The 26,130-nt window shown below is 35.8% G+C and overlaps 1 protein-coding gene across 1 annotated transcript in view; it reads right to left on the bottom strand.

Annotated features, from left to right (window-relative positions):
* NF1 (neurofibromin 1) overlaps window positions 1-26,130 on the bottom strand; it is a 276,385-nt gene that overhangs the window by 104,512 nt on the left and 145,743 nt on the right. The window contains 6 exon segments of the mRNA XM_035724594.1: window positions 988-1,134; window positions 3,326-3,472; window positions 4,539-4,636; window positions 5,173-5,331; window positions 9,882-9,944; window positions 20,299-20,434. Coding sequence (XP_035580487.1) covers window positions 988-1,134; window positions 3,326-3,472; window positions 4,539-4,636; window positions 5,173-5,331; window positions 9,882-9,944; window positions 20,299-20,434 — 750 coding nt within the window.

The following is a 26,130-nucleotide window of genomic DNA, read 5'->3' as shown; positions in this document are numbered from 1 at the left end:
GACTCTGTGCTGAGTGGAGCCCGATGTGCAGACCTGATCTCAGGACCCCGAGATCATGACCCAAGTTGAAACCAAGAGTCGGACACTTAACCAACTGAGCTACCCAGGTGCCCCATGTATTCACACATTTTTTTAATGGTATCAAAAAATTGGAGGCATGTGCACACAATATGATCGATAGCAGGCACTTACAATGGAAGGTACATTATATGCAAACCTGTAATGTGAATTAATTTCTGAATGTCACATTCTGCTTTGTTTCTAGCACATATTATGAACAAAACACTTCACCCACAGTCACTAATGAAGTACTTAATAAGTGACTAAGTATAAAGTACTGTGAAAGGTACTTTAAAGACTAAAGGATTCAGCACACTACTTTTGCTGTAACATCATAAAAGTGAATGTCTTAACAATGAGGATCTTTTACCTCACAAACTAAATCCTTCTAAATGAGATTCAAAACAAATGTCCACAGAAATTTTATAGCAATACTGAAATATACTGAATTTTCTGAGTCTCAATCTGAATGAAGTTAATAGCATTAACTTTTGGGAGGGTTCTGAAAAATGCTACAGTGTGGCAGAAAGAGTTCAGAAATTAAAACCACAGGATATATGAATTAGGTGTGGAATCTTGGGCAAATCAGTCACTCACTTTGAGCTGCAGCATCTTCCTTAACTATAATATAATTATCTACCCTCCCTTCTAAGTATTAAATGCAAAAACACCTCAAAGCAACATGACAAAGTACCATTCAATAAGATACTATTATTTTTATAAGAAATCAAATATAAAACAAAGCACATGTCAACAATATATAAAGTAAAAAAAAGTGGGATCCCAAAATATGGCAATGTGGTCATTAGGCTCATCTATCCTGATAATCCTCTATCAGAAATACAAGTATATCCAACAAGTGGCCTGGTAGTAAACCCTGCACCTCAAACAAAAGAAAGCAATTATTATTTCAACGTGGTACCTTACCTAGTCATAAATTCCTCAAACTTTGAACTGGTAAGGTTAAGGCTGGACCAGTGTGTATCTGCCACAGGTTTATGCTCTGGAGGACCCAGGTACGCAAGAAGTGTTGCCATCTTATCGAAAGGTCGTCTTCCAACAGCTTTGTGATCCCTAAATATAGCAAACTACTTAGAAAAAAGTAGCAGTTCACATTTAGCAGTACACATTACTTTAGATTATCATTGGTTGCTTTTCTTCTTACTGTCAGCTGGTGGTTCTTGCTGATTTGTAAGTAGCACCAAAAAGACCTCACAAGGGTTGTAAGTATACACTGGGGACATCTTAGAAGTATGACCACTCCCCAAACTACAAAATTTACATAAAAATTCTTCTTTTTTCTAGTATTCTTAATCCATTACCGTTAAATAGGCGATCAGTAAGTAAAAATAACGTTGTGATCCACTTTTTCCACAAGATGAAAAGAATCCTTTCTGAGAACCTACGCTTTACAAATTGGGATATATTTGTCCCTGATACCAGATCTCTGCTTAACCAGGGTAAATATGGATTTTCAATAACTATTAAGCATTTAAAACTATACAAGAATAACAAAACACTACTTCACAAACATCAAACTGGCAAAAGTTGTGAAGTTTCCTCATGCTAACTTTGGTAAGGATGTGTACATGGAGGTACACACGCAGTGCTGACCAAAATGTAAATCAGCAGGTACACTGTGAAAAGTAATGTGGCAGTATCTAGTAAAGTTGGGGCTGTGAGAAGCCCAGAACCCAGCAATTACACATTTAGGTAATACACAAGGAGACAAATATGAAGAATATTTATTACATTACTAATTAAAATAGTGAAAAACATAAAAAACCCTAAATATCAATTAGGGAATGTGAAAATAAATCTTGATACAGTCACCCAATAAAGCACTAACATAAGTTAAATAAATAATAAATCTCAAAATACTGTGTGAAGAGACTATATTCATTATATAATTTCTGCAAAATTTTAAAACACACAAACTGTTATACATACCTATAATTTCCTTATTTTGTCAGTTACACAGAGGGAAGTTATATCTTTTCACCCAAGAAATAAAATGTTATAAAGATCTGAAGTGAAATAGCAAACTAACGTCAAAGCTAGATGGTAGACATGGGTCTCTCTATACTATAGCCTATACTCCTCTGTATGTTTGCAATGTGTATTTTTTAAAAACAACCAAATTAAAAAAAAACTGTAGCATCACACTACATGAATATGTATGTGAATTATATAAATGAATGTTTGCATTTAAAGGTTCCACAGTTTATTTTAGTGTGACAGATAAAGCATCTTCAATCTTCCTCTATCAGGGCACACATCAGTCATGCCCATATCACTTTAATCCACTAACAATTCATGAAAGATTAAAATGCTCTCTCTTTTAACCACCATCTCCTAATTAGTTAGCCTTAGCTTCATGGTCTTCTACCACTTCCATGAATGAGCAAACCATTTTTATTAGCATTTAAGATTTTCTGGACTCATTTTATATATATATATTTTTTAAACATTTTATTTATTTATTTGACAGAGAGAGATACGGCGAGAGAGGGAACACAAGCAGGGGGAGTGGGAGAGGGAGAAGCAGGCTTGCTGCTGAGCAGGGAGCCCGATGCGGGGCTCGTTCCCAGGACCCTGGGATCATGACCAAAGGCAGACGCTTCACAATCTGAGCCATCCAGGCACCCCTCAATTTGTATTTGTAAAAGAACTCCTCACGCATAGGAATTTGGACCCTTTAACACAACTAGAAAGGATAGCAAGTGATTCAGGCCACAACAGACTTTAACTAAAAACAGCTAATAATACCCAAGTTAATACTTTTTAATTACTGAGTGTTTTCTGCATAAAGCTTTATTTGCATATACTTGAGAGTATCACAAATAGAATCAGAACACTGGCAATGTTTTAATTATTAAATTCCTGAGAATGAGCTACTCTTCAAATTCAGATGCCAATACTCATTTGAGCTTCTAGTAAATTTAAACTTTACATTGTGTTGCACGTTTGATGTGTTGCAAACCAGGAAAAAAAAAAAAAAAACCGAAAGGGCTAATTTGTGATTTTTCAGCTTAACCTTTAAAAAAAAAAGTCTGTAGCACCTTGGTGGGCTTGTTGATCATTTAATATGAATCAACCCTTTGCCTATTTATTTTTTAAAAGAGTCTAGAATTCTACATTTCTCTTTCCAAACCACAATTCTTATTCTGAGCAGATGCAAAATAAAAAAGCATTATTCAGGACCAACAGTTTTTATAAATTAAAACTAAGAATTTTCAAAATCTCCATGACTGTGAAATCCTACCTGTTGCTAGAAAGATACTGGCCAATTTTCTCTTGATTGTTCCAGAGCAGACGATGTAAAGCAAGCACATTGCCATCACTGATGAAGGAAAGACTATGATTTACTGCATCACTTGTAGGACAATCAGATGCTATATCAAGGAAAAACCTTAAAAAATACAAAATCATTAGAATTTTTAAAACCAGATACACTCGTATCTATGTTTGAATCAAATTTATATGAAGTAACTTTGTAAAATAACTAAGATTACAAGTATGGAGGATTATGATATTATTCACACATGACTGTCATTAAACAAAACAAGAAGAGACAGGAGAAATGGCTTTCCATTTCTGATACCTGACTTTGGCTTCAGAATAGGTTTTGAAGTCAGACAACAGCAAAATTTAGATGGATGAGACTTTGGATCGAAGCCAGTACTTTACAGCTAAGGAAACGGAGACCAAAACAAGACAAAAGAAAGACCTCCCCAAAGTTATACAGCCTATTAGGTCAGAGCCAGGATTAGAACTTTTGTTCTCTTAACTTTCTAGGGTAGTCAATCTGCTAGAATATGAATCCTATGCTGACATTCGCTTTTTTCTCCAATACAGCTTGCAGTCCCACCATATACCTTTTAAACTCCAACTAGAAAGAAGTTGATATGAACCGTAATGAAAAACTGGAAGGCAGAGTTGTACAAGTCTAGCTTAGACTATGTATGACTTAAAAAACAACATAAAAAGCAGAATTCTGGACCTTAACTTACATTTACAAAGCACTTTCTCATATACTGTATCACTTGTTTCTTTAAAGTCAACTCAGACAGGCAAACAGTATTGTCCCTATTTACAGATACACCAACAACTCAAACTCAACATCAAAAAAATTGTCATTATACACTATTATGCATTATGTGTGCCATTTTGGTTTCAGTTTTTACTTGAAGGAATCTTTTTCTTCTTCCTCTCCTCCATATTGTAGCAACCTCAAGTCCTTTATTTTTGTAGATGTGTCAAAATTCCCTGCTGGTTTTGAAATATGGAAATCACTACCAAATTATAAAGAATATGGATTTACTTTGCCACTGTCTCTTACATAAAATAAAATAAGATTAACTCTGCTCTTGACCTAGAGAGGAAAGAGGAAAAAACCTACACAGGAGCTTCATGTAGACCTAGTACCCAGACTTAAATGAAAGTGACAATATTTAAGTCAAATAGAGCAGTCCTACCTCCGTGCTGCATCAAAGTTGCTTTTCACAAAATCATTAAAAGGCCGCATATGCTCTTCTTTTGTGAAAAGAACATGATTGGCAATACTCTGCAGTATCTAAACAATGGAACAGGGTTATAAATAAGATCATTCATTGTATGAAGCGTACGCAATCATATATTCTTTAAAAAGTACTAAATGTCTCATTGATATAATTTCTACTGGTAATTAAAGTAAATTATTACTCATTCTATAAATACTAGGTGTTGTTTCTGTTCTTTCCCAAATATAAATTACTGCATATATACACATATATTTATTTACAAACACAAAAATACATATTAAAAATTTTAAATGTCTTTCTTAATAAAAAGAATCATACAGTCTCCATTTCAGAATTTCCAGAATGAATACATAGAAAACTATCTTCAGAAGACATTTGCTAAGATTGTTTCCCCATGATAATAAGGTCCATCAAGTATCAGTCTAATTAATTCCTTTGTAATTTAACAAATAAAAATAAAACAAAAGTATATAAGTGAGAACCATAGGGTATTTTAAAAATCAATTCAAGTATAAGTACAATAAATACGAAAAACGGAAAATTTAGCTGGAAGAGAAATTTTAAATAAATTATCAAAATAATTCTTCACCTTTGACATTAACTTCAAGCCCCTTTCGATTCTAGGTGGTGGCTTTTTATCTAAAATCCCTGCTTCATATGGTGAGACAATGGCAGGATTGATAAATCTGAGGAACATGGCACTTCCCACTGCACCGATGCTGTTCTGAGGGAATCGCTGGCTAACCACCTAAAAACAAAGAGTTGAGAATTGACTATGTGGTTTGAATTTAAAAAGGAAATGGGAAGAAAAAGCTCGAGGGTCAAACTTTCACACAAAAACTCTGAATAGATCAACCCTTGTAAACAACACATTTCTACTTTTTCCTACTCCCAACATATCAGTAAATAAAGTTTATCCTCAATTCTTGCCCTCCATCCTTTTAAAGCACAACAAATATCTAAGAAAAAAGAAAAACCTCATGAATGAGTGGTGTGGGAGAGACCTGAGAAAAGATCTTACGTTTGTCATTGCTGTTTATACTCCAAGTTTGGTAAGTAACAAAAGCATACCAAATTTTCACACAAATATTATCATATTTTACTAAAATTAAGAGACATGAGAGTGTGGTCAACTCTTACAAGACGAGGCTAAGTTTTCAACAGCATACCCTGAAACATCCAATATCTAATAGTAAATACTTACATTTTGTTGTATACCTGGTACAACTGAATATCTTGAGCAAAATGCTTGCCACACACAAACAAGAGTTAGTTTTTTAGATTCCTATCAAGAGAAAAAACTTACTTACAAGAAACATTATTGTCAGTTCCATTTCTTCCTCAGAATGCTTTATAAGGACCTATTATGTAAATCATGGAGGAACAGGAGTTCTTGGGGACCTAAAAGAAAAAAGGATCCCACCAGCAGAAAAGAGAACCCTTTTGTGTACCTCAGGGCATAATTCTGTCAAATAAAACAAGTTAAGGAAACAAGAAATGGTTGCCCACACTGAAAAACATCGTGAGCCCAATATTTAAAATTATTTTTCTCTTTCTTTTTATAAAACATTCTACACTGAGGGTAAAGTAATAGGCACATTAGATTAGGGAAAGTGTTAGGAAACCGGCTCAGCTCCCATTTCTTTTCAGTGACTCCTGTTTGAAGTTAACATATGAAAATCATATTATTCTAAAACTTACATTTTTTTTACAGATAATACACCCATATATTTATTTTTCAAGAACACTTTTATAACATTTTAATCTCTGCACCTGCTCTTGCTTAGTGTAGCTAACTGCTGCTTAAAGCAGTGGTGGCTATGGCAGCAAAGCCGCAGCGCTCCAGGCAATATCCAAAGAGTCTAGGGACAGACACACATTTCAGAGGATATTGGGGGGAAATGAGAAAATGGGATTTATGTGCAGAATCTCACAAAACTCTAGCTTACTTTATGATGCTTTAATGAATTAATACTTCTTGTCACGAATTCACATGGTTCACTGACTCCAGATTAACTCTGGGAAGAATAAGGATTATTTCATTTCTTTCTATGCCCTTTAGTGTTTCATGTGGTATACATTTTAAAAGTCTTCTTATTCACTGCCTGAGATCTCTAAATAGTTTTCTACCATATCCGGTAGAGAATTAATAAATGTAAGATCTCAGAGAATGATTTTTTAGGCCGAAGAATATCCCCGTAAGTGGCGATAACAGAAAGGAGTTGTAACTAACAGAGTCTCACCTTCATTTACACTACACAGCTCAGAATGCTTTCTTTGTCTTAAAGCCCTCTGAGTGCTACTGCATGAAGGACAGCCTTACACCTAAAAGGAAGCTGGTGCAGATGACTAAATACAGTAGCCTTACTAGAACAGCTTTAAAACCCAAATACCATTTGAGAATTATTTTTGGCTGAAACACAGTTTTAGAAATAGAATTAAGAAGAAAATTCAAGCGTTTTTACCACTCTAGTACAGTATTTAATCTTTTGGGGAGTAGGAATAGAAAAATGAATGTATACATTTACACAGACAAAATTCTTCATACAATTTCAGAATGTTCAGGGACCACCATTGCTACTGAGTGGTTCTTTTAGAACTCCCAAATTTTAATCTTAAAACAGAAGAAACTTAACAACAAACCTACAAAATTTTAAAGCTTTAAGGAATGAATTAGCAAGAAGAGTAATAAAAACTGCTTTATATTTAATTTCAAATAGGTTGTTTTAAAAGAATAAGCATATATTCAGTTTAATCCACTAAAATCCTAAAACGGTTTTTAAAAAATTAAAAGACATAATTTGGTTTCCAAAGAACCATTTATAAAATACTAATCTGCTGTGAAAGTATCTCATAAAAACCAGCACATTTTTGAAAAATGCTACTTAATAGTTTTGTCTAGAACAAAAAAGTTTTAAAGTGTGACTCATTTATACCTGACTTAATACTATTCAATTTCAAAATTTAATGAAAATCTGGGTGAATTATTTCCCAAAGGGAGAATATTGTCAAACTTCTGAAAAGTTTTTTCAACACCATAACCTTAAATTATAAATAAACTTTACTATCCTCCACATCTGCAAAACTAATTCTTGTCAAAACTCAAAAGTACCCACACCTCAGAAACACAATACTGTTTCTGGTATCATATAATTCTTTTCTCACTGATGATAGTATATTTTTGGACCTAAAACCTGATATGTGTAATGAATATCAATAAAAATCCTGTATAACAAGTTTCATGAGGCAATTTAGAAAAAGTTTTTTCTTTCACCACTAATGAACATCAATGCAATTTTACTTCATAGTATACATACTCAAGTGGGTTTTTTTTTAATCTATAAAAAATCTAATTTAGATCCCAAACACATTCTGCATAAAAGATCAAAGTTGGGCTAGTCTGTATGCTAAAACCAGTTATCTGTCAAATGTCCTTTTTACTCCCCTTAGTAAAATCTGAACAACATGGTACAAATAAATACAGTAATAAACTTTACATTAGCAAGAGGATCACTACCCACACATCCTTGATTACCTGAGTGAGGCATACAATAAACTTCTCAAAGGAGCTCTAATTATACATTATTTGTTTGAGTATAATAAATGGAATTATCTGTAATCTGACTACACAGCTAATAAACCAGGAGTCAGGACCTTCTCTCTATATTTTACATATTCCAATCCATTACACATACACCCCAAAAAAGAGCTTGCTTTTTAAAGAAAAGATCATTAAATTCTTAAGCCAAGACTCCATAAACCAACGTTTTAAATTTATGATGACTATATTGTCTTCATACTTTGGAATGTGTTCTACAATACCTCAAATTACCAATTAGTTTCCCTTTGTTTCCATGAGGACCTCATATCACCTGTACTGAGAAATACATTCCAAAACTCAGCATTACCCAGAAACTTAAAAAAAAAAAAATCTGAAAATAACACTAGGAGAAAATAACATTTCAAAGAACAATTTTAGACAAAATCTTAATTTTAAAAAAAGCAGTGTTAGGAGGCTAGAAAACATGCTCTTAGAGAAACACAGAGAGCTGGAATTTTAATTTTTGTGATATACTACACAATGCCATTAGTAAAACACTGAACAAGAGTGTTAGAAATAGTAAATTTCAACAGTGATGGTGTATATATGTTAAACCCATATACGCTGAGAATTAGAAGCATTAGAAAGAAATGTTTTAAGCAAGACAGCCATCCAATCCAATCCAATCCATTTGCTCACAGCTGACCAAACTTACTTAGCATACTCAAAATCCTGAGTGTACATAAAAGCATAGGTGTCTAAATTTTAATTTAGTTCTGAATTTAAAACAGGAACTTATTATGTGTAAAGCTCAGACAAGGAATGAAAGATGAAACCAAATGTATATTCTAAATTTTACCTTTGTACCTAAACTACCTACATGACTCCTAAAGGTTGGTTTTTTTTTTTTTTTACATCTTTCTCTAAAATCATTTGGATTATATGAACAAAGATTAATACTCAGCCTGATAAGTCATAGTGATGACGAATTCAAAATGAATGCACATTTGAACCAAATTCCACTCGTGGGGAAGAAAATAATTATGACTCCCGTAATTTTCTTCCTTTTAATTAGGGCAAGTTCACAGAAATAGGCGGTATATTCTTATCATGTTTCTCTACAAATAGGGAGTCACTGAGTTTTCCTTTATTTCAAAAGTACTATATTCTCAGTCCCAATAGTTTAATAATGACTTTCTCTAAGGTAGAGGTTTACCATTAGGATTTTTATAATCTAAGCACAAATATCTAGATTCTGGCTGAGACTGTTTAGATAAAAATATAAGGAGTAAAAAAATGAAACTTTTAGGTAAGATTTAGAAAGTGACACTTTCCCTCCATATACTTCTAACAATGAAGAAAAACTTTCACCTCTAGGAAAAAAAAACACTCACATTACCTGCAACAAGAAGCAAGAATGAAGAGAGTCAGCATTTCCTAAGGCCTTGAAATTAAGTTTCTTTTGCATTCATTTATAATTTTAAACATAACAATAATAAAATTAGACCAGGGATATCCAATGCAACAAATGCCCCCAAAATGCCTTTGGGATAAATCAAACCAAAGGAACACAGAGAATGTTTTGATGTAACTTAATTCCAGGGTTAATTGAAATGAAAGCTATTTTGTGCCAGAATTAGTAGAATGATTTTACAGTGAAGGTCAAATAGGCTGAAGTGAAGATGTTCTTAACAAACAGCAAAAGATTTTTGTTTTGCTTTGAAAGAAACAGCTAATAAAAAGTTCTCCAAACTTACTGATTTTTTGTTTTCCTTTTTTTCTTTTACTGTAGCTTTATTCAGTAGGGAGTGGCAAGTTGCCTACAGAACAGAGATGAGCACAAACAAGTCACAGCACCAACTACATACAGCAACAAAAACAATGTTGGCTTGTACATAAAATTACATGATCAAATGTAACACAAATGGAATCAACAAAAAATTAGAAATCAACTGAATTTTGAGGGATGAATTTTATTTCTGGATTTTAATTTTTATTACATTTTTAAGCCAAAGCACTAAATAAACAGCAAGAAATGTTGAGACAATCATATCTACTATTTCTGGCTATAAATCACAGAAAAGTTCTCCCAAGTAAATTTGAGGGTATTTAATAACTACATTTAATTCCTAGCTTTTGATAAATTTCATGTAAGATGTTCATTGTAAGTAGATCACACACTAAAAACACTTCTATGTGTCTACATAATTTTTTCTTGATAAATATTTCTCTGTGTATCCTTCAATTGACTTAAAGTTCTTTTTTCAACAGCTGGCATTTAATTTAGATCTACTGATTTAAAAAATAAACATTAAATGGCTAAATATAATGGTAAAATTCACTTTAGAGATTCTGAATTAAAAATCTCTAAGAAAGATTCTCTTAAAATTTCACATATTTTTCTGTTTGCAGGCTACTTCCTGAAAAAGTTCTAATCAGAGGAGGTTAAAAGTTCTGCAACATTTGGAAGAAGAATGTTACCAGCTCAACTAGAAATAAGCATTAATTAATATTAAAGTGAAGAAACTGCAGAGAAAATTATAGAATAAAACTATAAGCCCACTTAAAATTTTTCACATATTTGACTACCAGAATGTATCAAAAAACAAAACACCAAAAAGGAAAAACAAAAAACAAAAAACACAGAAATACTGGCTTCACCTCTCAGAGTTCCTTCTTAAGCCAAAGAGTTCTTTCATATGTAATGTGTACATACATACACACATACACATACATATGTGTGTGTGTATATATATATATATAATTTTTTTTTTTAATTAGGCTCCACACCCAGCGTGGAGCTCAACATAGGGCTTGAACTCACTTGATCAAGTTCCTGAGATCAAGACCCAAGCTGAGACCAAGAGTCAGACGCTTAACCGAGTGAGCCACCCTAGGCCAGAGTTCTTTTAAAATTAAAACTCCTGGTTGGACTAGACAAAGCACATTTTTAATACCTTTAAAACCAAGTTAAATCCACCATACATGGCATTTTATTCTAGAAATTCAGTGCATTCAACACCATAACCTTAAAGTTACTTCATTTGTTTGTTCATCCATCCATCCACCCATCCACCCATCCACCTATCCAAGGAGTTATTGTGCATCTAATATGCTAGATATCACCCTAGGCATCAGAAAACAGCAGTAAAACAAGACAACACAGTCCTTTCCTCATGGGGCTTTGGTTCAAACTTTAGACTATATACAAAATACTAGTAACCAAACAGACCATGAAAACACAGTTTCATGCATTTTTTTCAATTATGGTATATAATTATCATTTATAGCCTTAAAAAACTTGGGTAAACTACTTCAGTTTGAAGAAGCAGATTTACTTGGAAAAGATGACATTTACTTAGAATCATATTTAGCTCTTTCTCAGAATTCTCTCACCATAACTTAAGAGAATATCCATTCTGGGAATTATTTTCTCATTATAGGTATCTCCTGCTTTTCAAAAGTTCGCTTTCACAAAAGACCTAAATTAGTACCTATTTCTGCTAACTACAAGAAATCCAGGAAACAAACTGAAGGTTGCTGGAGTGGTGGGGTATGGGAGGGATGGGGTGGTTGGGTGATGGACATTGGGGAGGGTATGTGCTGTGGTGAGCGCGGTGAATTGTGTGAGACTGTTGAATCGCAGACCTGTACCTCTGAAACAAATTAATACATTATATGTTAAAAAAAAGAAGAATGGGGAGGGGGGTGGGGGGATGGGTTAGTCTGGTGATGGGTATTAAAGAGGGCACGTACTGAAAAAGAAAAAAAAAAGAAATCCAAAGAGGCTTTGCTTTTACAGGGAAAATAGCAAAAAGCGAATATTGCAATCAGTGTTTGTTTTGCAGCCAGCCATTAGAGGCAGCATACCCCCCAAGCATTGAGTGGCTGCCAAGTTCCTTCTCCAGGAGCTACATTCAGCATCTCAGCCTCCCAAGTTGCCACAGCTCTGAACTTGTCTATGAGCATCTGTGCTTTATCTCCATTTATTGTGTGCATCCATAAGCAAGATGTGTCCTAAGGTATCAGAAAATCCTGTTTGTAAGGGTGTTTCACTTGGCATAAACTGGATGTAATTAAGCATTTCAATTGTGGTGAATGAAATAAAGACACTGTGTACGCACTGAACTTGCCTGCATCCACCCTTCATACTATTTACTCAGACAGAAACAATCTTCAAAGTTGCTGAAGTTACTAATTGGTTCTGCCAGTAGGAAAGTGGTCTCTTTTAGTCAGCATCCAGTAATGGATGCAATGGAGTCTATTGCTTGAGTGGATTGGTGGGTGAACAAAGCATGGTGTTCCATTAAGTTATCTTACACTTCAGGATAAATCAATTTTTTTAGTAAGCCGAAACGAAAGTACTGGGCAATGATGATCAAAGTGTTGTAAAAGTAGAATTTAAAGGTAGTTTAAATTGGGTGGTTTCATCGACTTTGAAGCAAGGGCAGCTTCGTAACTCAAAGGTTACTGGAAAGAGTGCTGCAGCTGATAATGAAGCTGCTGAAAAGTTCCCAAAAGAACTGACAAAAATAATTATAGCAGGTGGTTATTCATATAAGTATTTAACTTCAATTTATTATTGGAAAAACTTCTGAGCAAGACATTTATTTCAATAGAAGAAAAGCAGGCTAAGGGACACAGGCATCAAAGGACAGGCTTAATGCCCACCACTACCACCACTGGTGACGCTGTCCTTAGGCCTCTACTAGTGTACCACTCAGAAAATCCCAGGGCACTTAAAGCCATTGATAAGAATACACTTCTTGTGTTTCATTCACATCCAAGCAGTTGGAATATCCAAGTGATTTTTTTGAGTACATTAGTCCTTTTGTTGAAAATACTGTAGAGAAAATAATCTTGATAATAGGTGTCTTCTGATTGTTGAAAATTGTGCTGCTCATCCACCTGGCATTACTGAGTACGGCAATAACATTCCTGTGTGTTCTTCCTGCCAAATATGATGTTGTTGGTACAACCATGTGTCCCAGTCCTAATAGCCACAATTAAGGCTTACTATATGCAAAACGTGACGCATCTTATCGTAAGTGCCATTGACAGAGAAGCCAATTCCAAAACATCTTTACAAGGGATCTGGAAAGACTACAATATAAAACGGCAATCACCAACTCTGGAGATGCTTTTGATAGGGTAACAGTCTGGATGTGAAACGGTGCTTAGAGGACTGTCTCCTGAAGTAGGGAACAATTTTAAAGGCTTCAAACCAACAACAGTAAATATGGCAATACTGACTTTGGCTAAGGAAGCTTGGTTTGTGGAAACTGATGAAAATGATGTTGAAGGCTTTGGCATCCCACGATCAAGAATTGACAGATGAAAAAAAAAAAAGAAATACAAGTATTACTGTATTAAGTTTTAAAAAACATTTTGAAAAAAAAAAAGAATTGACAGATGAAGAGCTGATACAATTGCAAGAGGAAAGAACACCAATCGACACTGAACACAACAGTGAACGGCCTAAAAGTGAAGTTATCCAAGAACTGAACGTGAAGCACATGAGATTTTTGCTATGATGGACGGTGCTGCAGTGACTGCAGAAAAGTACAGCTTTAATTTTGAAAGGGCATGTAGGTTTAGAGGCAGGTTTACAGAATGTTTTGAATGCCTACAAATAACTGTAGTATAAGAAAATGCGAGAGGCTAAGCAGTTGAGCATACTGTTGTATTTCAAGCTTTCCACATCAGCCACATTAGCCACAGCAGAGGATGAACCTGGACCTTTGACATCGAGGTAGGCAGACATAGAAGAAGGTATAGACATTAGTGACCTGCTTGCACTGATGGATTTAGACAGTGATTTTAATAGATGACACTCTTCCTCTCTCTCCTATACTCTATATTCCTCTACCTCCCACCACCCCAACCTTCAACACCCCAGACTAACACCACACCACCATCACCACCTGTCAGCCCTCTGGTGTGCTTGCTGTCGTCCCAATTCTGGTAAGTGAAACTATACTGTACATAAATTATTTGTACTTTCTACAGGCTGTGTATTTATTGTATTATTCCTGTTTTTACTATATGTTATTTTAGGTTTTATGTGTTATGTGGCATGATTTGGTTGGTTATTTTGGGGGTCTAGGAACACTAAAAAATTTTCCATATGAATTAATAGTAATTGCTTCTTCCCTTTATGCCACTTTGGCTTACAAAAGGTTTCACAGGAACATTCTACTTTGGGATAGCAGGGAAAACCTGTCTTCCAAAACTATGAGGAGGAAAAGTAGAAATAATACATGAGAAAATGCCTTAATTATAAATCTAACACATGTTCACAGTTGGCTATCCCTACATAATCTTAACCCAGTGCACTATGTAAGGGGGCATAAAAAATAAGAGACCTGGTTAAAGCATGATTCAAAAAAGGCTTAACAGTCAAAAATATGAACTCAAGAAAAGGGAACTAACACTCAGAGAAGTTTAGCTAGCAATATCCTCACTTAGCTTTCAAAATTTTCCAAGTAAGTCCCAAAGCAGGAGCCATATTTACTCGAGGAAACAATCAAGTACTATCCCTCCCAGCAGAAGACCAAAGTACAAAGGTACCATTATGTTATTGCCAAAGTCAAAAGGGCAAGAGAAAGCCAGAAGAAGAAAGATGAATAAAAGAGCAAACTAAGGGGAAAATGACTTCTGGTAGGAGACTCAATGAAAGAATAACTTGAGATCAAAGTTTTTTTTCTTTCTTTTAATTAGTAAATGTAAAATTCCCTGTTATCAATCACTTATTAAAAAACAAAACCTTATTTATAAGTAATACAGCACTTTTGCTCTATAGTACTCCCAACAAATTTCCCCAATACTTCAAAACAACACACTGACACAACATTTAAACAGTATTCTTAAAAAGGATAATCTTATGTGAAATATTTAATATAATTCAGGTCTGTTATAATACAGGATGTTTTATTATGGAGTGCTTTAAAAAGCACAACACATAATGCTTAATAAGCCACAAATGATCACCTTACTCTATTTTCTGATTTATTTTCACTACCTCCCTCTCTTCCTATAAAAGCTGGCAAGCATCTTGTTTACTTGGGTGGAATGGATGGGAAAGTTTTATTCCTTCATTAAATATTTTCCTAAGTACTTACAAAGTGCCAAGCCCTGTTCCTTTTACCTTTTCAGAGTCGTGGTTGCAAATTGGACTCCAAGTTTGCTGATGATACAAAAAAAATTTTTTTCCTTTAGGATGACAACCACATGAAGAGTTTCTACTAAAATCTAGTAAGTCATGTAATCAGACAGTCAGTAACCATTTACTTTTAAGTCAAGTCAAAGCCACTGGCACTTCAGAAATCCACTTGACCACCTTCCTCCAATTTCCTCTGCCTCCAAACTTCACCTCTGATAACCACAAGTCTGATCTCTTTTTCCATGAGTTTTGTTTTGTTTTTAAGATTCCACATATAAATGAAATCATACAGTATTTGTCTCTGACTTATTTCACTTAGCATAATACCTTCAAGGGCCATGTACATGGTCACAAATGGTAAGATTTCCTCATTTTATATGGCTGATTAATATTCCATTGTCCATATACCGACAGTTCTTTTAATCCATTCATCTATTGATAGACACTTGGGTTGTTTCCATGTCTTGGCTATTCTAAGTAGTGCTGCTATGAACCTGCGGGTGCAGATATCTTTTTGAGTTAGTATCTTCATTTCAATATATCCCCAGAGCTGGAATTGCTGAATGATATGGTAGTTCTATTTTAAATTTTTTGAGGATTTTCCATATTAGCTATACCTACTTGCAACTACACCAACAGTGCACAAGGGTTCCCATTTTTCTCTATCCATGTCAGCATTTGTTATCTCTAGTTTTTTTGATGATGGCCATTCTAACAGGTGTGAGGTGCTATCTCACTGTGGTTTTAATCTGTATTTCCCTAATGATTAGTGATGTTGAGCATCTTTCCATGTTAGCTTTTGGCCTTTCATGTAACTTCCTCGGAAAAATGTCTATTCACAAGTGTCCACTGCCCATTTTAAACTGGGATGGTGTTTTTTTTTTTTGTACTGAAAATTGTGTACGTTTTTAATATATTTTTAATATTAACCCCTTATTAGATATATGGTTTGCAAATATTTTTCCCACTCCATAGGTTGTCTTTTCACTTTGTTGATGGTGTGCTTGCTGTGCAGAAGCTTTCGAGTTTAATGTAGTCTCACTTATTTATTTTTGAGTTTGTTGTGCTTTAGGTGTCACCTCCAAAAAAATCATTACCAAGATCCATGCCAAGAAGCTTTATTCCTATGTTTTCTTCTAGTAGTTTCATGGTTTCAAGTCTTACATTTAAATCTTTAATCCATTTTGAGTTAATCTGTGTGAGAGTATAAGATGGTTCCAGTTTCATTTTTTTTACATATGAATATTCAGTGATCCCAGCACCATTTATTGAAAAGACTGTCTTTTCTCCATTGAGTATTCTTGGCTCGCTTGTCAAATATTAGTTGACTATATATGCTTGGCTTTATTTCTGGGCTCTTGATTCTGTTCCACTGGTCAATCTGCCCATTTTTATGCCAATACATACTGTTCTGATGACTGTAGCTTTAAATCAGGAAGTGTGGTACCTCTTTCATTCTTCTTTCTCAAGACTGCTTTGGCAATTTGGGGTCTTTTGTGGTTCCATACAAATTTTAGGAGTATTTTTTCTACTTCTGTGAAAAAGGCCATTCAAAACTTGATAGAGATCACACTGAATCTATAGATAGCTTTTGGGAGCATTCATATTTAAATGATTAATTCTTCCAATCCATGAACATAGGATACCTTTCCCATTTATCTGTGTCTTCTTCAATTTTTCTCATCAATGTCATAGTTTCCAGCAGAGATCTTTCACCTCCTTAAATTTATTCCTAAGCATTTTATTGTTTTGATGCTACTGTAAATGGGATCAATTTTTTTCATAAATTTGTTAGTGTATAGAAATGCTACTGATTTTTGTATGTTAACTATGTATACTGCAATTTTATTGAGTTCACTGATCAGTTCTGCTTTTTGGTTGTCTTTGGGGTTTCCTATATATAAAATTATGTCATCTGCAAGTAGACAATTTTACTTTTTCCTTTCCAATTCTGGTACTTTTTATTTTTCTTACCTGACTGCTCTAGGTAGTACTTGTACTATTATGTTGAATAGGAGCAGTAAGAGTAGACACCCTTGTTTTGTTCCTGATCTTAGAGGAAACGTTTTCAACCTTTTACCACTGAGTACATTAGTTGTATGGTTGTCATTTATGGCCTTCATTATGTTGACATATGTTCCTTCTACGCCTAACTTATTAAGAGTTTTTATCACGAATGGATGTTAAATTTTGTCAAACGCTTTTTCTGCATTTATTGAGATGACCATATGATTATTTTCTTTCATTGTATTAATGTGATATATTGCACTGATTGATCTGTGTATGTTCAACCATCCTTGAACCCCAGGATAAATTCCACTTGTCCGTAGTATGTGATCATTTTAATATGCTGCTGAACACAGTTTGCTACTAATTCATTGAGAATTCTTGCAACTATACTCATCAATGATATTGACTGGACTGCAGTTTTCTTTTCTAGCAGTGTCCTTTTCTGGTTTTGGTATCAGGGTAATGCTGGCTTCATAAAATGAGTTTAGACTGTTCCCTCCTCGTCAGCTTTTTGTAAGAGTTTGAGAAGGATTGGTGTTCATTTTTCTGTAAATGTTTGGTAAAATTCACCAGTGAAACCAGCTGGTCCTGGGATTTTCTTTATTGGGAGAATTTTATAGTAATTGGTTTATCAGAGTTTCTACTTCTTCCTCAATCTTAGTAAGTTGTATGTTTCTAAGAATTTTTCCATTTCTTCTAGTTTGTCCAGTTTGTTGACATATAGTTGTTCACAGTAGCCTCTTACAATCCTTTCAATTTCTGTGGTATCAGTTGTGGTATCTCCTTTTTCATTTCTAATTTTGTTGATTTCGCTCCTTCCTCTCTTTTCCTTTGTTAGTCTAGCTAAAGGTTTGTCAATTTTGTTTATCTTTTCAAAGAACCAACTCTTAGTTTGGTTAATCTTTTCTACTGTTGTTCTGTAGTTATTTCTATTTCATTTATTTCTGCTCTAATCTTTATTATATCCTTTCTTCTGCTAACTTTGAGCTCAGTTTGTTCTTTTTCTAATTCCTTAAGGCAGAGAGTTAGGTTGCTTATTTGGGATCTTTCCTGCTTCTTAACGGGGGTGTTTATTGCTATGAACTTCCCTTTTAGACTGCTTTTTCCTGCATCCCACGTGTTCTGGTATACTGTGTTCCCATTTTCATTTATCTCAACAAACATTTTTATTTCCCCCTTAATTTCTTCTTTGATCCATTAATTGTTCAGTGTAGTATTTAATTTCCATGTGTTCACCTATTTTCCAGTTTTCCTCATGTAATTGATTTCTAGCTTCATACCACTGTGGTCAGATAAGATACTTGGTATGATTTCAATCTTCTTGAATCTGCTAAAACTTGTGTGGCCTAACATATGGTCTATCCTAGAAAATGTTCCACGTATGCTTGAGAAGAATGTATATTCTGTGGCTGTTAGAATGGTCGATATATGTCTGTTAGGTCCATTCGGTCTGTAAGTGTTGTTCAAATCTGCTGTTTCCTTATTCTCTGTCTGGATGATCTATCCATTGTTGAGAGTGGGATATTAAAGTCCCCAACCAATACTGTATTACTATTCATTTCTTCTTTTAGGTCTGTTAGTTTTTGCTTTATATATTTAGGTGCTCTCATGTTGGGCACATAAATATTTATAACTATTATATCTTCTGGATGTATTAACCCCTTTTTATTATTATATAATGACCTTCTTTGTCTCTTTTTACCACTTTTAGTTTAAAAATCTATTTGGTCTGAAATGAGTATAACTACCCCTGCTTTTTTTTTTTTTTTTTTTTTGGTTACCATTTGCTTGAAATGACTTTTTCCATCCCTTCACTCTCAGTCTATGTGTGTCTTTAGGGCTAACATGAATGTCTTGTATTTTTTGGATCTTGTTTTGCTATCCATTCAGCCACTCTATGTCTTTCAATTGGGAAAACTTAATCCACTTATATTTAAAGTAATTACTGATAGGAAAGGACTTACTATTGCCATTTTGTTAACTGTTTTCTGGTGGTAAGTTTTTTGTTTTTTTTTTAATAGATACAGCAGAAACATCTTTATAAATAGCAATGGGGGAATGATTCACACAGAGCAGCCTGAAATAACTTTTTAAAATGGTGATTTCACTGATCTTGCTAATGTCTCTAAGCAACTGAAGCCCTGTGCTAAAAAACAAATGGCTGGGGATGACTCTGCAAAGAAAAAGACACAAAGGCAAGGGTTTTGGTAAATGCATAAATTCTTTCCCCTGTACCCACCCCTGTCCCAAACTCCAGACCCACTAATGTTTCTTCCAGAATCACAGTTTAAACAGGCTAATATAAATCTGCACTCATTTCCCCTGGAATGATTAAATCATCCTTGAAACTACATATGCAATTCAAAAACACAGTGAAAGCCATAAAAAGAACAGAGACCTAATTTCCTCAATATAAAGGGGATGACTGGACATCTGAACCCAGAAGCATTATTGCAGTGCTAGTGCTAGAAAGCGTAATAACTTGATCTGAATGATGATGCAATATATTTTATAAGTAGCATTCTATATAAAATAAACAGATTAGTTTGTCCTAGAAAAACCTGACAAGAACACATGACATCTTTAAGAAGACATCAAAATTATAAATCAAGCATTTCAACAGTATAAAAAGCAAGGAGTAGAGCTGCCTCACATGTGAAATACCCTATGAGTAATTCAGGCAAAAGATAACCAAAAAAATTCCATAATATATCTTATTTCAACCATGTCTATTATACCCAATAGATTCTGTGTATTTTAAACTTGCTTCCAATGCAAGGAAAATTTATTATTTTTAGTACTCCCTTAAAATACTTCAAACTATCTCCTGAGCAATATTAAGTTTTTTCAAAGCCAACTCCAACAATTCTTAATGTATTAGTCATCCACATTGACTCCATATTTTCAACCACCCACTATCAGCAGCTAAATCCCTCTTTAGTAAAGCATTCTTTTTACTTCAGCTTTGGATTAATAATGGTGCTCTCTAGGCTTAAGCATACCTGGTATAAACAGTGGCACACACTTCTAAGCTGAGGGGGGAATTCTGAGGAGGAACTGATGATGGCATGGAAGAACTTTTCAGTCATCTGAAGAAGGTTCCGTTGGTTTTCCTCAAGACTCTCTGACTGCTCTAACCTGCAAAAAAAAAAAAAAAAAAGAGAGAGAGAGAGAGAGAGAGAAGGTAAAATCCAGTTACAGTAAACAAATAAAAGTGCTCTTTAAAAGAGACTTTCAGCCAAATGCAATGTTTGAACTTTGCTGGAATCTTGATTTGAATTAAAAAAAATGCAAAAAGGCAACAATGAGAACTGTGTATAAGAATTCTTATCCCCTTATATTATCACAAATTTAGTATATACTCAGCTTAGTGCCATCTTCTCCATTCTGGGTATGTCTGCCTGCAGAAAAAATGCATTCTGGTTTGCTCTCCACCTTTAGGGTAAAAAGCTTTTCTGTGAGGCAAGTCTGTAGTTATCCAGCTGTGCAAGGGATGGGGTAGATGAGTCCAATTCAAGGTGAAGTATTAGCAAGCCTATTTGCCCACAGGATCAAAAGCCACATACTCTAAAAACTGTTATCAGAAATAAAGGTAAAGGGCACCAGAGCGGCTCAGTCAGTTAAGCGTCTGCCTTCAGCTCAGGTCACGATCCCAGAGTCCTGGGATCGAGCCTCAAGTCGGACTCCTGATCAGAGTCTGCTTCTCTCTTCTCTCTCTCCCTCTGCCCTTCCTCCCTACTCCCCACCCCGCCTCGTGTTCTTTCTCATCCTCTATCTCAAGTAAATAAATAAAATCTTAAAAAAAAGAAAGGAAGGAAGGTAGGTAGGAAGGTGACAGCTGATTCCTGAGTACTTCCCTCCCAGCCCTCCTCCTTCCACTCTTGGTTTTGAATTAGGGCAGGGAAGAGGAATATTATTTATTAGGCATCTCCAACCCTAAAGAATCCATGTGTCAAGCCACTTTAAAAATATACAACATGTTGGGGCGCCTGGGTGGCTCAGTCGTTAAGCATCTGCCTTCGGCTCAGGTCATGATTCCAGGCTCCTGGGATCGAGCCCTGCGTCGGGCTCCCTGCCCCGCGTGGAGCCTGCTTCTCCCTCTCCCACTCCCCCTGCTTGTATTCCCTCTCTCACTGTGTCTCTTCCTATCAAATAAATAAATAAAATCTTTAAAAAAAATATATACAACATGTGCATATTTTATTGGAGCCAATGTACAGAGAACACATGAAAGAATGACAGATGATAATGAATTACAGTTAGAAAACTCTGTACTTTATCTTGTAGCCAACAGGGAACAACAGATGTTCTAAGAAACAGAGTAACAAGAAAATTTCAGTTTCATAATAATTCCTACAGCAAATGACCTGAAAAATGAAAAAGACAATGTTGGGGCAATAATGGGGAAATCACAGCAAAAGTCAATGGGATCACTATTTACAATTGTACCAAAAAGAATAAAATACCTAGGAAAATACCTAACCAAAGTGGTGAAAGACCTCTATACTCTTAAAATTATAAGACATTGATGAAAGAAACTGATGACAACACAAACTAGAGGAAAGATACACCATGCTCATGGATTGGAACAATTAATATTATTAAAATGTGTATACACCCAAAGCAATCTGCACAGTCAATGCAATTCCTGTCAAAATACCAAGTGTTTTTACCAAACTGGAATAAATAATTCTAAAGAACCACAAAAGACTTCAAAGAGACAAAGAAATCTTGAGAAAGAATTAAAAACTAAAGGTATCACAATCCCAGATGTCAAGATATACTACAAAAGGACAGTAATCAAGACAGTATGGTACTGGCACAATAACAGTCACATAGATCAATGGAACAGAAAAAAGAGCCCAGAAATAAACCTATGCCTATACTGTCAATCTATGACAAAGTAGGCAAGAATATACAATGAGGAAGACTGTCTTTTCAATAAATGGTATTGAGAAACTGGACAGCTATGTGCAAAAGATTGAAACTGGAGCAATTTCTTATAGCATATGCAAAAACAAACTCTAAATAGATTAAACCCCTAAATATGAGACCTGAAACCATAAAACTCCTAAAAGAAAACATAGGGAGTGATCTCTTGGATATCAGCCTTAACAACATATTTATGGATATGTCTCTGCAGGCAAGGGAAACAAAAGCAAAAATAAACTATCGGGACTACACCAAAATAAAAAGCTTTTGCACAGCAAGGAAACCATCAGTAAAATGAAACAGCAACCTACTGAATGGGAGAAGATATTTGCAAATGATATAACTGATAAGGGATTAATATCCAAAATATATAAGCAACTCACACAACACCCAAATACCCAAATAATCTGATTTTAAAAATGGACAAAGGGGGCAAAAAAGAGGGGGAGTGCCTGGGTGGCTCAGTCGGTTAAGCATCTCCCTTCGGCTCAGGTCATAACCCCAGGGTCCTGGGATTGAGCCCCGCATCGGGCTCCCTGCTCAGCTGGGAGTCTGCTTCTCCCTTTTCCACTGCCCCTACCCTCTGCCCCGCTTCTGCACTCTCTCTCTCCCTCTCTCATATAAATAAATCTTTAAAAAAATGAAAAATGGACAGAGCACGTGAAAAGACATTTTTCCAAGACATAAAGGTGGCCCACAAACACATGAAAAAATGTTCAACATCACTAATCATCAGGAAAATGCAAATCAAAACCACAATGAGGTATTACTTCACATCAGTCGGTTAATATGTTAATAATATGTTAATATGTTAATAACAATGATATTAATGAATGGTTAATATCAAAAACAGTAAGAAATAACAAGTATTGATGAGGATATGAAGAAAAGGGAACACTTGTGCCCTGTTGATGGGAATGTAAATTGGTGCAATCATTGTTAAAAACAGTGTGGAGGTTTCTCAAAAAATTAAAAATGAAAATACCATATGATCCAGTAATTCCATTACCTGGTATTTACCCAAAGAAAATAAAGCAGTAATTGAAAAGATATATGCACCCCTATGTTTACTGCAGCATTATTTACAATAGCCAACTCAATAGAAGCAACTCAAGTGTCCATCAATAGATGAACAGATAAAGTGTTACACACACACACACACACGCACACGTGCACAGGAATATTACTCAGCCATTAAAAAAGAATGCAATCTTGCCATTTGCAACAACGTGGATGGACCTAGAAGTTATTATGCTAAGTGAACTAAGTCAGAGAAAGGCAAATACTGTATGACTTCACTTATATATGAAATCTAAAAAACGAAACAGGGGCACCTGGGTGGTACAGTAGGTTAAGCGCTTGACTCTTGGCTTCAGCTCAGGTTGTGATCTCAGGGTTGTGAGATCGAGCCCAGTGTCGGGCTCCTACTCAGCACAGAGAGTCTGCTTCAGATTCTCCCTTCCTCCCCCTTTGACCCTCCCACTTGTGCACTCGTTCTCTCAAATAAATAAATAAATCTTCAAAAAACAAATCAAAACAAATGAACAAAAAACCCCACACTTTTAAATACAGAGAACAAACTGGTGGTTGCCAGAGGAGAGGTGGCTGAGAGGATGGGTGATATAGGTGAAGGGGATTAAGTGGTACAAACTTCCAGTTATAAAATAAGTAAGTCATGGAGATGAAAATGAAAAGTACAGCATAGGGGATATAGTCGATAATGTTGTAACAACGCTGCATAGTGAGAGATGGTGACTGCACTTATCATGAAGACCACTGAGTAATATACAGAACTGTCAAACCAGAATACTGTATACCTGAAACTAATATAACATTGTATGTCAATTATACTTCAATAATTTTTAAAACTTGATTGAAAAAACAAAGTAAAATCAATACAGTATTGACTAAATAATGATACACCCAAACTATAAAATATTACATAGCAGGTAAAAAGAATGAGATTAATCTTTCTATAGTGACATAGAAAGATCAACGAGATAGAGCTAAGTTAAAAAAATTAAGTTGTGGAGCAAGATGGCAGAGGAATAGGAGACCTAAATTTCGTCTGGTCCCAGGAATTCAGCTAGACAGGGATCAAACCATTCTGAACACCTACGAACTCAACAGGAGATCGAAGAAAAGAATAGCAGGACCTCTATGAACAGAAAAGCGACCACTTTCTGGAAGGTAGGAGGTGCGGAGAAGTGAATCCGAGGCGATATTCGGGAGGATAGATGGCGGGGGAGGGGCCTCCGTCAGCAGCTTCTGGCAAGTGATAGAGCAGCGGAGCACAAAATCAGAACTTCTAGAAGTCAGCTCGGCTGAGGGACGTCGCTCCAGTGGCTAAGCGGGGGGTGGAACCGTGGCTGGGACAGTGTGGTCTCAGGACCCTTGGGGTCACAGAAAGACTGCGGGTGCCTGAGTGCAGCAGAGCTCCCAGGTATCGGAGCGGGGAAGCCAGCTGCAGAGACGGAGCCGAGGAGTGGGCTGTCAGCTTGGGGTTGCCATAAACCATGATCCGAGGCACAGTCGGGCCACTGCTCCTCCAGCAGGGACCCAACAAGCAGCAGATCCAGGGAGACTCCCCTTCCTCCCCCGGGAGGAGCGGCACGGGAGCGCACCACAGGGATCTGCTGGGTTTGGAGACTCCACACGGGGTCAGGTGCCAGAGATAGAAACGCTCGGTCACAGGCCAGGTGAGCACGGAGTGTGGCCAGAGACGGGGAGATGGGAGTGACTGACTGTTTTTCTCTGGGGGCACACTGAGAAGTGGGGCCCCGAGTTCTCAGCTCCTCCAGGCGGAGATTGGAAGGCCGCCATTTTCACTCTCGTCCCCCAAAGCTGTACGGAAAGCTTGCAGGGAACAAAAGCTCCTGAGAGCAAACCCGAGCGATTACTTAGCCCGACCGGCAAGGGCGGGACAATTTCCCCTCTGGCAAAGACATTTGGGAACCACGGCAACAGGCCCCTCCCCCAGAAGATCAGCAAGAACCGCCAGCCAAGACCAAGTTAACCGATCAATGAGAACGGCCGAACTCCAGCGCTAGGGGAATATTGCACATAGAATTCATGGCTTTTTTTTCCCGATTCTTTAGTCTTTCAAAGTTAATTTTTTTTAATTTTCTTGTTTTTCTATTTTTTTTGAATTTTTCTTTTTCCCTTTTTCAATGAACATCTTTATCAATATCTTTTTTTTTAAAGATTTTATGTATTTATTTGAGAGAGAGAGAATGAGAGATAGAGAGCATGAGAGGGAAGAGGGTCAGAGGGAGAAGCAGACTCCCTGCTGAGCAGGGAGCCCGATGCGGGACTCGATCCCGGGACTCCAGGATCATGACCTGAGCCAAAGGCAGTTGCTTAACCAACTGAGCCACCCAGGCGCCCCTATCAATACCTTTTTTAAAAATCCTTTTTATTTTTCATTTTTAGAGTCATATTCTATCCCTTCATAGTAGTTAACCTTATTTCTGGTAAATATATTAAGTTGTTCCCTCTTTAAAATTTTGGGATACAGTTTCTTCTAACAGACCAAAATATACCCTAAATCTCTAGTGTATGGCTTTGTTCTAGTCTCTTGCCTAATCACATTCTCTCCCTTTTTTTTTAATTTCTCTTCTTTCTTTTTTCAACCAACTTCTTATCAATTCCTTTTATAAAATCTTTCATAATTTTCATCTTTACAGTCATATTCCATCCCTTCATCATATTTACCCAAAATTTTGGGAGGCAGTTTCTTCTCACAGACCAGAATATGCCCAAAATCTAGTGTGTGGCACTGATTTATATTCACCAGCCTAATCATATTTGGTCATATTCTTTTTTTTTTTTTTTGTATCTTTTTCTTTTTCTTTCTTTTTTCTTTCTTTTCCTTTCTTTTCACCCGGTTTCAGGTCTCTTCT

This window comes from Zalophus californianus, chromosome 16 (assembly GCF_009762305.2).
Source record: "Zalophus californianus isolate mZalCal1 chromosome 16, mZalCal1.pri.v2, whole genome shotgun sequence".
NCBI lineage: Eukaryota > Metazoa > Chordata > Mammalia > Carnivora > Otariidae > Zalophus > Zalophus californianus.
This window is presented reverse-complemented; position numbering and strand designations above follow the sequence as displayed.